The sequence below is a fragment of the Nothobranchius furzeri genome, chromosome 9 (assembly GCF_043380555.1).
Source record: "Nothobranchius furzeri strain GRZ-AD chromosome 9, NfurGRZ-RIMD1, whole genome shotgun sequence".
Classification (NCBI taxonomy): domain Eukaryota; kingdom Metazoa; phylum Chordata; class Actinopteri; order Cyprinodontiformes; family Nothobranchiidae; genus Nothobranchius; species Nothobranchius furzeri.
In genome coordinates, this window is record NC_091749.1 from 75,838,701 (window position 1) to 75,853,739 (window position 15,039).

Here is a 15,039-nt window from a genome sequence, read left to right on the forward strand (position 1 = left end):
CTGAAATCTCAGCTGGACGTTTGCGGCTGTAATTGGAGGTAGGGAGCCACGCACACTCTCTGTGACTTCCCGCACCAGCGAAGGATTTGATGAGGCCGGTGCGGTGCGGTGCGGAGCGGAGCGGAGCCCTGCTGCCTGAGTCCTAGCTCACATCGGGGGGAGGACGTCGCGAGAGTCCGTCATGGCAGCGTCGGAGCTGTACACCAAGGTAAAGCACGTCCACCGTTCACTTCTACTGTTATGATGGTCGGGGCTCACTGTCGTTTGGAGGCTAAATTTAGCTTCATTTGCCCCAGAGTTCCTCCAAATAACCGGATATGACGACACCGCGCTGAAACGCTGAGCTTTTGTTAGGCGTCGTTGAAGGAACCTGGTTTACCTTAGGAAGGTTTACCTAGGTGTTGGTACCGCTGCTGTTAGCAGCCGAGACCACACACACACACACACACACACACACACACACACACACACACACACACACACACACACACACCACGGATGATGCGAAGGCGGCGCCAGCCATCATGGACGCGCTGCTGCTACATCACTATTTGGTTTCGTCTCCAATCTGCACACGACTTTTTAATGACGTCATGTGTCTTGTGGCTGTCGGCATGAGTGGGCATGCTGCACCTTCCATCCGGGTAGTTTAGAGGAGCTCTGCCATGGACACACCTGTTAAAACAGCAAGGTCACGTGCTGCTGATGCTGCTGCTGAACGGGAGGCAGGGATGAAGGCTGGTGCGCTGGAGGCGGAGGAGGATGACTCACCCATCCCCCTACTCTGACAGCTGGTGTGCTCAGCTTGGGAAATGGTGGTGATGAAGAAGGGGAACTGTGATGAAGCCTCTAAACTAAATCGGACTAGAGGTTGGATTAGTGTGGGCGTTTTTGTGGGCACTGGACCAGCTTACCACATATGTGTGATGAAGTTATTCCTAAAACTCAGCGCCTCATGGAGAACCACAGATGGGTTCTTCATGCAAACCCAGATTTTTGTGGCGGGTGAGCGACTCCTCCTGGATGGGACACGTTTTTAGTTCAAAGGTTGTCAGCTGAGATCTTTTCTCCTGACTTTGTGCCTCCGCCTCCTTACGGTTTGAACCCTCCCCCCACTGACGGTTGGCTAGGGTTTCCCTCCTGAGACCCTGACTTGTGATCGGTGGGATTTAAAAGAAAAAACAATTCTAGCTATCACAGATGAGTCAACTCTCATAGATGTCGACAAACATTACTTGGATAAAAACATGAATAACATTTCATAACCGTAGCTCCTCCCCACCAGCACGTGAATGGATGAATGACTGGTTGTGTTGTGAAGCGCCTTGGGGGGTTGTAAACCCTAAGAAGTTGCTATACTTAACCACATGTGCACACCTGGTCTGGTCTCAGGAGGTTAAAACCTCCAGTTGGAAAACCAGATGTAGTTCCTGTTTTTTCTTAAGCTCTTTTTCTGCAGGAACTGGGCTTAAATGTCTTTTTTATGCCGCAGTGGCTCGTGAGTGTTAGGGTGCTTGTGCCAGCGTGGCTGACGGGAAGCCTGAAGGTATGTAGTGTTTCTCTGAGTGCCCTACCTGTGATGTCAGAGCTGGTTCTGTGTGCCTTACACCACAGCACCTAATTAGAAAACACTGCCTCCTGTGTGATGAGTCCAGCCTACAGAAGACTACCGTGCTTGGGTCCGACCAGCAGCTGCTCTGTGGGTGCAGAACAAGGAAGGACCAAACACCTACAGGTGAAGGAAGCCTTTGTGGCCAAGAGGAGATTATGTGAATGGAAATGAGCTGCAGCCTGAGAAAGTGACTCGGGTTCACATCCCGGTCAGGTCATACCAAAGACCTTAACAATGGGACGCCGTGCCTTTCTGCTTGATGCTCCACTTAAAGGGGTTGGATCGGGGGTAAGACCACCAAAGAGTTCCCAAGTGCAGCCACAGCTGCAGCTCACCACTCCCCACCGGGATGGGTCACATGTGGAGATGAATTTCACCAGTGTGTGATGACTAGTGAACACATTTTACTGGTGCACAATGTGGTGATCTAGGTTCTGTGGAAGAAAATGGAGAAACCAGCAACAACACAAACCACTGTTGAAGGCAAAAATGCTCCAAAGTTTAAGAGTCAAACTGCCGGAGTCCAACCCTCACCGGGAACAGGTCCGACTTACTACCGGCTACGCGGACCAAACTCACGCTCCTCTGGTAAAGGGACTGAATGGCCCTTAACAAAAGCCCACCCACCCCATACTCCTGGAGCGTCCCCCACAGGGTGCCCCTGGGGACACGGTCATAAGCCTTCTCCAAATCCACAAAGCACATGTGGATTGGTTGGGCAAACTCCCATGCCCCCTCCATCACCCTTGCAAGGGGATAGAGCTGGTCCACAGCTCCACGGCCAGGACGAAAACCACATTGCTCCTCCTCTATCTGAGATTCAGCTATCGATCGGACCCTCCTCTCCAGTACCTTGGAGTAGACCTTTCCAGGGAGGCTGAGGAGTGTGATCACCCCTAAGTGCCCCAGACAACATAGCTCCTAGGATCATTAGGGCACTCAAACTCCTCCACCACGATAAGGTGACGGTTCAAGGAAGAGTAAAATGTTGATATAACATCAAACAAGAAACAGGTTGACAGTAACGTTTATATCAATATAACCATACAACCTCTGTATTTCTAGGGTTAGCAGGCAAAGCTAATGCTAGCTAATAGCTTGGGCCAAAGCAGTCGTTATTCTCACACATCTGGTCAGTCAGGAAACCTCTGGGTCAATGTTCTGCCCTAAATTTTGCGTTTGGCTTCATTGGGGACGTTCGTTCGTGTTTCAGGCAGCGAGCCTTTTCACCGTGGCTCCCGTCCCGACACTTGTGCCGAGAGACCAGCCAAACCCCTCCTCGTGTAATCAGGAAGCAGCTACGGAGATCCAGAGTGGCCACATTACCTCAGACATATCGTAATGTCAGAATGGTGAACATTAGGGCTAGTGTTTTTACTAAGCGGGGAGGAGAAATTGTTCCGGTTCTTGCTGCTTTGCTATGCTAGGAAATGCTCCGTTACGAGTGATTTTGTTGAAAAAGTAGAATTTGCAAGGCGTGGGTTACGGCCGACAGTAGCCTGAAAAAAAATACCCATAACAGAGCAACCAGAGAGTCTCAGTCATTACAATACGATCACTGATGAGTCAATTCTGTCAGCTTTCAGCCATGTCAGCCCTAATCTCCCATTGGTCCACAGACCCGTGGGAGTGTGATCCTCAGTGGATGGAATTACATCATGACTAGTTTAACTTGATGTATAATTCCTGGTGATATAAATGATGGGGTGTGCGCCACAGTGGCGCAGGAGTTAAGTGCTCGCCTCGTAATCGGAAGGTTGCAGGTTCGAGTCCCACTCAGTGTGTCGCTGTCATTGTGTCCTTGGGCAAGACACTTAACGCACCTTGCCTGCTGGTGGTGGTCGGAGGGACCAGTGGCGCCAGTGCTCGGCAGCCTCGCCTCTGTCAGTGCGCCCCAGGGCAGCTGTGGCTACATGGTAGCTCATCCCCACCAGTGTGTGAATGTGTGTGTGAATGGGTGAATGAGTGATTGTGTTGTAAAGCGCCTTGGGGGGTTCCAGGACTCTAGAAGGCTCTATATCAAGTACAGGCCATTTACCATTCACCTCTAGATGTCATTTAAATGATTTTACATCAATTATAAATATAAAAGTGGGACATTGGAGACATTCTTAGACAAATAGATTATTACAGACTCAAGGTGAAAACACACAGATATGAACCTACATGTGTTAACGGACAGCTGTACCAGTGCTGCTAACGCTCAGATGGACAGAGAATGGCACCAAGGTTAAAACTACTAAAGCTAACTAAAACAAACCAAAAATCTTTGTTGTTTGACGGATAAATGCGGTTTTTGTGTGCATTTGTTAATTAGTTGTTGTTGTTGTTGTTTTAAGCTGAATTGAGCACCGGGTTCAGAACTAAAGTAAAGTACTATACCTACACTTACTTTTAATCCGTTTTAAATTAAAAGGTCGTTGTTGCGCTGACATAGTAGTTGTTAGTCAGTAAGTGCAGCAAATGCTAACAGGCTAGCTTCTAGACGAGTGAGATAACCTGGTTAAAGTGTTGCTGCAGTCATCCTGGATTAGCCCCGGTCCAACCATGGCCCGGTTCTACCCTGGCCCCGGTCCTACCCTGGCCCCGGTCCAACCCTGGCCCTGGTTCTACCCTGGCCCCGGTCCAACCCTGGCCCCGGTTCTACTCTGGTCCCGGTCCTACCCTGGCCCTGGTCCAACCCTGGCCTCGGTCCAACCCTGGCCCGGGTCCTACCCTGGCCCTGGTCTAACCCTGGCCCTTGTCCAACCCTGGCCTCGGTCCAACCCTGGCCCGGGTCCTACCCTGGTTCGGGTCCTACCCTGTCCCGGGTCCTACCCTGGCCTCGGTCTAACCCTGGCCCGGATCCTACCCTGGCCCGGGTCCTACCCTGGCCCGGGTCCTACCCTGGCCCTGGTCTAACCCTGGCCCTGGTCTAACCCTGGCCCTTGTCCAACCCTGGCCTCGGTCCAACCCTGGCCCGGGTCCTACCCTGGTCCTGGTCCAACCCTGGTCCTGGTCCTACCCTGGTTCGGGTCCTACCCTGTCCCTGGTCTAACCCTGGCCCGGATCCTACCCTGGCCCGGGTCCTACCCTGGCCCGGGTCCTACCCTGGCCCTGGTCCTACCCTGGCCCTTGTCCAACCCTGGCCCTGGTCTAACCCTGGCCCTGGTCTAACCCTGGCCCTGGTAGCGGATGGCCGTTGCTGTTGCTCTTTTATCATATTTTTAAACTCATTTGGGAGTTTTCTGTGCATCTGTGAGCGTCCTGCTGCCGTTTGAAGGCTACTGAGACTGTTTCTGGACTTGGAGAGTTTTGTTGGCCTCACCACTCATGTGATCGACGAAGCAGCCGGGGTGTTTGTTGACAGACAGACTTAAGGCCCAGTCATGTGTTGTAGGAGCTGTGAGGAAGGTTTGTGAACGCTGCCTGTGTCTGCAGACACAATGAGATGGTTCTGCTCCGGAGATCCTTGCTGGATCAGTGAATGTCCGGTCTTGTGGTGTGTGGCTGGAGGCATCCAGAACAACCAGCAGACTCACAGGATGAGCTGGAGCTTGTTCTGAAGACAAGATGAACCGGGAGTTGGAGTATATGTTTGTTCAAGTGAGTCTTTCTTTCGTTTGACATCCACTGACTTCAGATCATGTGGGTTAGGTTAAACCATGAACTGTTGTCGGGTTTTGGCCGTTAACTTCAGCGATGCGGCGAGTTACTGGTTCAGCTGTACTTATTCAGGCGTGAGTGTAGTTCATCTGCTCCAGTCTGGCACAACCAGGAACCACTTTCTGTATCTGAGTAACTTGATGTCGTTAAATCACATCTCAGAAGCTGGTGCGGACTTTTGTGTAGTCGCGTGAACACTTCCCACTCAGAGGCTCAAAGGAAAACTAGTTTTGTCGTTGAAGAATAATTCTGCTGGTTTTTCATGGCAGAACTCGTCTAATTCAGGGGTTTTGTTGTAATTTAGGCCGAGGTAAGAAGTTTGAAAGCAGCTTCTGTTGTGTTTGCTAACTGATCAGATGAAGCTGGTCTGATGCTGTTGAGGAACACAAGGACATTTCTGAGCTTATTTTCCTGCTTCTGTCAGTGCTCCTCAGGGTGCGTTAGTAGGTGAATGAATGATTGTCTTGTAAAGTACCCCGAGGGCTCCTATAACTCTAGAAGGTGCTGTGTAAGTACGAGAGAAGAGAACACTAATGTGGTTAGTCGGCCTGCTTCTGGCTGTTGTAGTTTCTAACTCTCTAGTGACATGTTCTCGGCATCGCCCAGCTGAGCAGAAAAACAGCAGATCCTCACATGAGTGGCATCATGTGACGCAGCCTCTGCGGTGAGGACCTCACTGAGAACGTTCACACAAACCTCTGTGGCTGTCTGGATGCTGGCCTCTGGCCACGCCGCACTGGCGTCAGAAAATCTCTGAAGGTTTTCATCATGGCCTCTGCCAGCGCACCCCAGGGCAGCTGTGGCTGCATCGTAGCTCATCTCCACCAGTGTGTGAATGGGTGAATGATACACTGTAGTGTAAAGCGCTCTGGAGTCCTGACTCTGAGAGGAACTGAAAACGGGACTTGTCCGAATGGGCCTGTTTGTTAGCTTTAATGTCTTTGAGCAGCTTCAGAGTCAAGTACTGATGTCACAGACATAAATACCAGGACCAAATCAAATGACTGGCGTCGGTTCCTACTTTGAACCCAGCGGTCTCATTTCAGAACCAGAAAACACTAAAAGGTTTTACTTGTGCTGATGGTAAAAACTCCGGCTGAGTCAGGATCTCCTCCGCTAACAAGCTAACTACAACCCGTGTCTTTGTAACGTCTGGACTTTATTCTCATGTCCATGGTGTTTGTGGAGGAGTTCACAAAGTCCCAACTGTTGGCGCCAAGCTGTGAGAACTCCAGAAGGGTGGCGCGCTGTACGCCAACATTTCTGTGAGTGAGACTGTACGAAATCTCGCTCCAGCAGGTCTGGGTTAGGTCTGGGTGCTGAGCGACGCCGAGCCGCACGGCGGAGCCCCGGTCCCGGGGCTGAGGGCCGCCGACGCCGGGGCTGATACCGGGATGCTCGGAGGTTATAAATACTGAGTATCTGAACACTCCTCACGTGTTGGCAGACGTAACAGAAGGCATGAGCACACACACACACAATACTAACTAATCACTGCTAGCGTTGATGCTAGTTAGCTGTGAGCGCCATGGGTAACACGATGGTTCTTACCTGTCCAGGAGAACTCTGCAGCCCTCCTGAAGCTGATTTGGTCCAAACATCTCCGCCTTTGAGAATAGTTTCTGTTGTTTAGCTTCGTTTTATTACTGCTGTTGTTCTTCAGTCTTTGGGAAGGATGGAGGCTTCTTATGGTTATAAGAAAATCCTGCTGTACCGCCCCGTGTGCTGGCTTCGGTTCTCTCCACAACGGTTTCAGCTAACAGGAGGAAAAAAGGCTCCTCATGGCTGGAGATAGCTGCTGATGGAGAGTGGAGCCCTATAACAAATGCAGAACAGCGGTGGTGCTGGAGACGAGGCAACCAGGAGGTAACACGCCAGGCTCAAACATGATTGGCTCTGAGACCAGGAAGAAGGAGAGGGCCGCTGCTTGTTAACGGAAAGGCCGTCACGGCCCGGCCGGTTTTGCAAACAGAAGACCTGGCGTTCCCCGGCCAGCTGAAAAGGAGATCTTGTAACCTCCCTGTGATGAGATCGAATCATTGGACTGTTTCGTGGTTATCTTACATAGTTCACCTTTAAATGTCTTAGAAAATTGTGATGTCTGGGTTGTAAAATAAGCCTGACTGTGGTTTAACAAGCTACCGATCACTCCACAAACCCGTCCCACGCCGGTGTGCAGCGGTGATGACATTTGTCTTCAGAGGCGTCTTGTGATGTGGATGATGGTCAAGTTCAGAGAGATTTATCATCGACTCCTCGATCTCTGCACGGCCCTGAAATGATCCCAAACTCCCTCCCATTTTTTCTTTAAGTTGGCTTCAACACCAACATATAATCATGAAACGAAATAATAAAGCGTAACAAGAACTTTTACGGAAAACCAGCAGCACAATGTCCTTTATTTGTCTTTGATTGTTCCCTCGCTCCTGTAACCTTCTGTCCCTAAATCAGAGACAGACGTTGAGATCCTGCAGCCATCCACCCCCGTCGTGTTTCCAAACTGTAGAAACGAGTGAGCACCGGTCCGTAGACACGGGGCTTTCATTTCAGCAGACCAGCAACCCCACAACCACGTCATCACGCAGCGGCGTAACCACTACGGAGCTCACACTGGGTTGGCTAACCCTAACGGACGCCACAGCTCGCCTTCTCTCTCTAGAACATTTAAGGCAGCTTCTAACGGCCTTTAACCACAAACCCGTTCACCGGTCTAACCTCTGATTTTACACTCAAACGTCCTGATCCGGTTCTGACTCCTCAGAGATCACAGGAGGATCACAGCGAGTTTCAGAAGAAGGCACCTGCTTAGTCTCATCACCCACTTGTGGATGAAGAGAAACCAGATGAAAACGTCTCACAGTCCCTTCAGGTGCTTCTACTTCACAAGACCTTGGAGTAGAGAACCTTCGTAATACAACCCTGGGTGTTCAGCGTCGGTCACCCACGCCCGTTCACCTGGAGACGTCTGTTGTAACTGGCTGTTTCCTTCTCCGCAGGGCTTTACCCAAAGGTGTAGCTCTGTAGGGGTCGGTGGTCTTCTTCAGCAGGTGTTTGTCTGTACGCCCCTTTCCGCCTCTCCGTTACTCTGTGGGCTGGTTGTAATGTCTTCAAATCCATGTTTGATGATGAAATCTGAGAGGACTGGAAGACTGAGGTCCGTTATCTGACATTAGGACTTCAGGAATGCCGTGACGGGCGAAAATTGATTTCAGGTGACATCATCTGATCTTGTTCTATTCAACAGGGCGATCTCCACTGAGAGGAGGTAGGTGTTTCCTCTCGGCTCGAACAGATCCGCGCCGACCCTTTGCCAGGGCCGTTCAGGGCCTTCAGTTGGCAGTAGTGGTTCCCGATGATTTTGTCTCTGAGGCGCGTGTTCAGCACCGAGTCCGGACCACAGCATGGTTTGTCGGGCCCACGCTTTGCTCTTCATGATGCCCGGGTGGCCTTCGTTTAGCTTTTCCAACACCTCATTCCGCATCGCTGAGGGAATGCCCAGGCGAGAGTCTTCAGCAGCAGTTCGTCGTTAACTGTGAGCGTAGCACGATCTGGCCAGAAGCGGTGGCTCCTCCTCGACTGCACGTTTCCATTACACGAGCACACACATCGTCCATTTTCTGCTCATCTTTGAGAGTTTGCATGAAAGAAAATGTGACTGGCATTTGTTGTAAAAAGCTGTCCACATATATATCCGTGTCCTCCATCAACTCCGTATCGGACTGGATCGTGTTTTTACCGATGGGAAACGAGACGGCTGCTGTGAGAGAGAGACCTGGGTGCGTAGGTAGACTCTCATCATAAGCAGCGTTGTTAAAAGCAGCTTTTGTAAACTCCAGCTGTTGAGATCTTTTTATCCACTAATGACTTTGAGAAGTTGATCCATGCAGTCATCACCTGTCAGTTGGACTACTGTAACTCTGTATTCTGCTGTTAGCGTTCAGCTATGTCACGCTGCAGATGGTGCCAGGCTTTTAACATTCACTGGAAGGTGAGATCATATCACTCCTGTCCTTGCTGCACTGCACTGGCTTCCTGTTCATGTTAGAATTGATTTTAAGATCCTTTTACTGACAGTAAAAACATTGCATGGCCAGGGTTCACCTTACTTGAAGGCTTTATTGCAGTCTTGTGCTCCCTAAGGGCATTACGATCTACAGCCTAGGGCACAGTGGAGGCAGACGTGCCACGCCCGCATTCAAGTAGAAGCCATTATAGTTAATGAGAGTGGCTACACGGGGAGTGCCGTGCCCCAGATGCGCCGAGGCGCTGAAGATAGGCGCCGGTTCCACCTGAAGCGCCGCGGCAGCACCGCAGCCCTTTACAACATTGCGGAGTACTTTACAGCAGACATTATGATGCGGAACGGCTTTACCGCACAAACCTAGCCACAGGTTTGATACCATTGATCTTAAAACGATCAAATAAATGGCGTACTTCCCCATTTTAATGATTTAGAGTGTCACAAAACACGACGGCAAGTCTGATCACGTATAAACAATAGTCACTTCCTGTTCTCAAGTCCCGCGTGATGTTGGGACTATCGCACAACCTTCCAAGAAGTGCTCAGATTCCAGAATATATGACATAAGACATCAGGTAAGGTTGGGTGAGCACACCAGCTGTCAGAGTAGGGGGATGGGTGAGTCATCCTCCGCCTCTAGCGCACCAGTCTTCATCCCTGCCTCCCCGTCCTGGACATCCCCCTCCCCCGTGATGGGACAGCAGAGGAGCCCAGGTCTACCTGAGGCCGCTGAGCCCGGGCCAGGCACTGTCGTATGTTCCGCCTTCCTCTCGGCAGCATACTTGCAGGACCCGATGTTCACTGTTGATGTTCACTAATCCGGAGCGGGTTTAAACACATCAATAACTTTAAATTTTAGTGTATTTTGTGCCCAAAAGGCTTTTGTGTAATCGTAGTGCTTCCTCCCCTGATGAATATCTACTTTGCAAGTATTGCAAGTTACCCTGTTGTCATGCTTTCCTGTAAAATATAACCAAACTCTTGAGTGTGTGTGCCGCTTAAACGTCGTTTTTCCTGCTTCCGTAAGCTACGCTATGTGCTCGGTGATGTCGTTCGTGCCGACCGGAATTGATGAGGGGATTCATTGGCAAAAGTGGTGAACGATTCCTAGGAATTGAACCAATGGGAACCGGCTCTCAACAAGAACCTGTTTTCGATTCCCAGCCCTACACCAAGAACCCCTCACTTCTTATATGATGTCATCATTTGACCACTGATTTTCTTCTGGAGACGGATTAAAAACGGCCATAGTGACTTCGGTAACTCCATGACGTTTGATGATGAAATCATAGCCATTTATATTTTTTAGGTGAGTCAAAGTTTGAGGCCTGGCCCCGCCCCCTCAACATATATGAAAAGTAAAAAATGTTTTATCATTTTCATTGCCTGTCCCGTATGAGCATCACACAGAAATTTCAAGCTGGTCAGTCAAAACCTGAAGAAGTGCCATGAAATGCGAACCCTGCAAACAGCAATTTCGGGGTGAAAATTGCAACCTGAATCGAAAATGGCCGACTTCCTGTTCGATTTTGACTATGGCTGCAAGAGACTTTTCTGTGCATCTAGGGGAGTACGACCTATGTTCCAAATGTCATTTTTCTACTATTAAAAAGGTACATTAGGTAGGAGGGCTGATTTTTCCGCTTCCAGGGGGTGCTGTAGAGCCTTTATTTTGGCGATTTTCACGGGGGAATTTGAAATACCCAAATTTCACCCATAATCTACGTTTAGCCAAAATTTGGTGACTTTTTAATGTGGTAAAGGCTCCCAAAAGCCACTCCTTTTGTCTATTGCAGGGGTGTCAAATATGCGGCCCGCGGGCCGAATCAGGCCCGCACACAGTTTAATTCCGGCCCGCGAGATGATTGTGAAAAGCTTATTTTCAGACTTTACAATGTAAAGTCTGGAAATAAGCTTTCATTTTTCAATTAAACTGCTGGTGAAAGCTAAAAAATGTCAGGTATCAGGAGTCAAAGACATGCATGAAACTGATGTAGCCATGTGATCCAAGTGGTGCTCGCTGCAGAACCACAAAGGCGGAGCTGCACCAGAAGGTGGAGCTGCACCAGAGTCAGCCCCGCCCATTCCAGAATCAGCCCCGCCCATTCCATCAGAGTCAGTCAATTCCTTCCAGTTGTCAGACTTGATAGCATTCTGGAACCAAAGAGGGTTTTATAGCTAAAAACTGCAAGATTGAGGATGGAGTTGAGAAGTTAATTGAACAGTTTTTGTAAAGGTTCCATATAATTAAAAATCTAACTTTTGGAACTTTTAATCATGTTATATTGTCTTTTCCTCATAAGAAACACGCCAAAGCCATTTTTAGCCTCATTCATGCATTTTCCTCCCATCGCAGCTTCAATTTGGTCTCCTCCCCTGAAGTGGGTCTGGTCTTGGTTCTCAAATCTGGATATTCTGTGAATTTTCTGACAATTTATTTCTGAAATGACTTCTACTGAGACACCGCCGAAAAACCATACATCCCCATCTCAGAGACACACTGGGCAGCACAATTAGATGTAACGCCGCATGAGTTATAACAGATGTGCTGGTGTAGTGGTTATGGAGTCAGGTTGACGTGCAGTTTTGTGCGGGTTCGCCTCCCATTAGTGTAAGTTTTAGGTAGTGTACAACCTCTTTTCTTCATTTCTAGCTACACTTGCCAGTACTATGTTTACAACAATTTACTGGTATACTGTTTAACATATAATGACTAATGTGTTTATTTATTTATTTATTCGTTTATTTAGCCAGTGTGAGTCCATTTGTGAGCAGAGTTTCAACTAAAATGCTGTTTAGGAACGACCAAATTCAAAGAACTTTTAGAGACATAAAAATTTTGCTGAAAATAAACATTTCAACTAAAGTATAAACAAATTAAATGTTTCAGCTGGCTAAATAGATTGCTGACGACCCCACCGAGAATCGAACCAGCATCAGCTGAGGGGAAAGCAAAACAACACAGACGATCTCGCCACTGGACTACCAAAGCCCATTCGAAAGTCTGACATGCTGTTATTCACCACTTCTGTTAGACCAGCTGTAGGCAGATATTCGCTAACAGAAACCTTTTCATTTCGAGATATATTCAGTCTTTGCCATGTAGCAAGTTATATTCATCTTGTTTAATTGGAGCAGAGAACATAGCATTAACGACTGTAAACTAGTAACAGCCGTAATTCATGTGGGTCAGGTCAGTTTGCGATAAAGTTGAAAAACAAAAACGGAAGTCAGTGGGTTAGGCTGAGTTTGCGTGAATGGGCGGGGCTGACTCTGGTGCAGCTCCGCCTTTGTGGTTCTGCAGCGAGCACCCTCTCATGTGATCTGTGAATCAGTTATTTGAATTACTGAGGAATAGTCTGGGTTTTTTGTTTTGTATTTCACATTTTCAAATACACTTCAGGTGTTTTATTATTAATAGTGATGTTGTGCTTAAACTATTTTGGACACACCGTCCTCAGGCTCCAGCCTTGTTTTATGTTGATCGTATTAAAACAAAGAAAACAATCTGAAGCAGTTTTTAATTTATACATACCGGGTACTTTAATTTTACTGGTCTGGCCCACTTGGGACTAGATTTTCCTCAATGTGGCCCTTGAGCAAAACTGAGTTTGACACCCCTGATCTATTGATTATAAGAAGAAAAAGATGGAAGAATAATAAATATAGTGAAGTACTCTACAACTTAATAATGGCCAATAAGATGCGATGATTCCACATGAATCTGAAATATCAATCTGATTGATCTCTGAATGTTTAACCAGAAGATTCTTGGGTTCTTTGCTTCTTTGGTGACCATCAACACATTTCGTATTAATGCAGACAGAGTCAGTAAATAGTTTATAAAATGAATTTAATTATTTTTCCTAAACTATTGATTATACATGACAAGATATGAATAATGAAATGGGGCGGGTGGGAGGTGATGTGTGAGGTGGTGAGATGGAAGCTAGATGGTTTGTATCTGAGAGAACTTGTGAAGTCTGGGTGTAAACGATTTTGTTGTTTGGTCATAAGCTAGAGAGTTGGTTATTGATGAAAGTCATCAGATGTGATCTGTTGTGCCTACTACCCCTGTGGAGACCCCCAGTGCAGATCCAGACTGGCAGAAGTCAGGTGAACCTCGACCTCAAGGTATCCGAAGCCCGTAGATTAGCTCCGATACGACCCGTCCAGTCTTGAGATGTGTCCAGGTCACAACAGGAAGCTGGAATGCTCGTCTGCGTCCAAGGTGGATGTTTGGCTCTTAAAAGAGCCGTCTGGCTGCGTCAGCTCGCAGCGTGCCAAGAGGCTTTTGACTGTATGTCAGAAGAGATGTCTCGAAGATGCTTGTTCCCGAACAGGCCGGTTCGAGAGTCGGCCAGAAACGGCACTAAACGGGAAGTAATTCTTGTTTTAATAAACCACCATGTTATGAGTTTTGGCCAATCAGAATTTGACACGTTGAGTGTTTACCAACATCCCTCAGAAAGCCACGCCTTCTTCAGATACAAGAGGTTTTAACACTTGGAGAATGTTTTAAAGCACTTGTGAGCTGAATGCTACATTAATGAGTCTCTTATTGTAAACAGTGATGAACTTGTTAGGGTTAGGGTCTGCCTCCACTGTGCCCTAGGGTTAGGGTTAGGGTTAGGGTTAGGGATCAACACACTGATCCTAAGATCTGAAATGGATCATTTTAAGAACAATATTCTTTTTAAAGCCGTCATTGATTAAAGCACAGATTTGATTTAAACATCTAGTTCATTCATCACGTGTGATTATTTAAGCTTATGAGTTGTAAAGTCCTGTAGTCCTCATGTTATTTAGGGTGAGGAACCAGCAGCCAGGTTCCTGCGTGAACAAGAACCGAGCAGAACCTTCTGGGTTTGGAGGCCAGAAAGATGAAAGGTTATGTTGCGGTCAACCAGATGGTGAAAAATAGCCCACTTGTGTCCGTAACACACACAGAGCAATTACAATAGGGCTGTGCTGCTCGGGCTCAATCACTATAATTATAATATCGTATAAACAATCAGAACAAAACCGTGAAGTAGCTTGTTGTAGCGCTGAACGACTAAGTGCATGTGCAGTTAAACAGCAATGTGACTAAAGGAGGTTTTCTAGTCTCAAAGGCTGCAGTTTGACTGGCAGAGTGGTTAGCACAATGCTAATATAAATGGAAAAACCCATAGGGATGCTAAAATGATTACATTTGGTGTCTAATAAAAAGCAAAACTGCCCTCAATCAAGCAAGTACAGACGGATGTTTCAGTAAAGCCAGAAAACCGTAAGAGACTTTAACTCCACTGAGTTTTGCCTAGCAGCCATGGATGTAGCTGAGCTACGGAAGCCCTGCATGGACAAGACGTCAAAAACTCTAAACACTCAAGACTTCAATAAACGGGACACACCTCTTCTCTCAGGTGTTGCTGATACCTGTGCTCCTTCAAGGGATGTGCCCCTGGCTGCAAAGCATCGCACCTTCAAATACTGCATGTTGTCTTTACTTGTGAGTGTTTATGTATATGTAGTCACAAACACTTGTTTATATTCAGTACACATTACATCGATTATTTGTTTTGCTTCCGTTAGTTGAAAAATATGAGAAAAGCCCCGTGAGAAAATAATGGTGAATTAAATAATAATTGCAATATTGAAGGAAGTAAAACCACATTAGCCCTGGTCGGTTATCCTCTCTTAAAATAACAAAAACACGGATTTCAACTGCAGTATTGAAAGGTACTGCCATCAGAACCCTGGCATTGTTAAAGTAGTCTCC

The 15,039-nt window shown here is 47.7% G+C and overlaps 1 protein-coding gene across 5 annotated transcripts in view; it reads left to right on the forward strand.

Moving 5' to 3' along the window:
* myo5aa (myosin VAa) overlaps positions 1 to 15,039 on the forward strand; it is an 80,074-nt gene continuing 65,035 nt past the window's right edge. The window contains exon 1 of one of the 5 annotated variants that reach the window (XM_070555199.1): positions 1 to 208. In XM_070555199.1, coding sequence (XP_070411300.1) covers positions 182 to 208 — 27 coding nt within the window. In that variant the 5' untranslated portion in view covers positions 1 to 181. Of the gene's footprint in view, positions 209 to 5,044; positions 5,198 to 15,039 lie in introns of those variants that run through there. The other 4 variants (XM_070555198.1, XM_070555200.1, XM_070555201.1 and 1 more) reach the window with 4 other exon arrangements.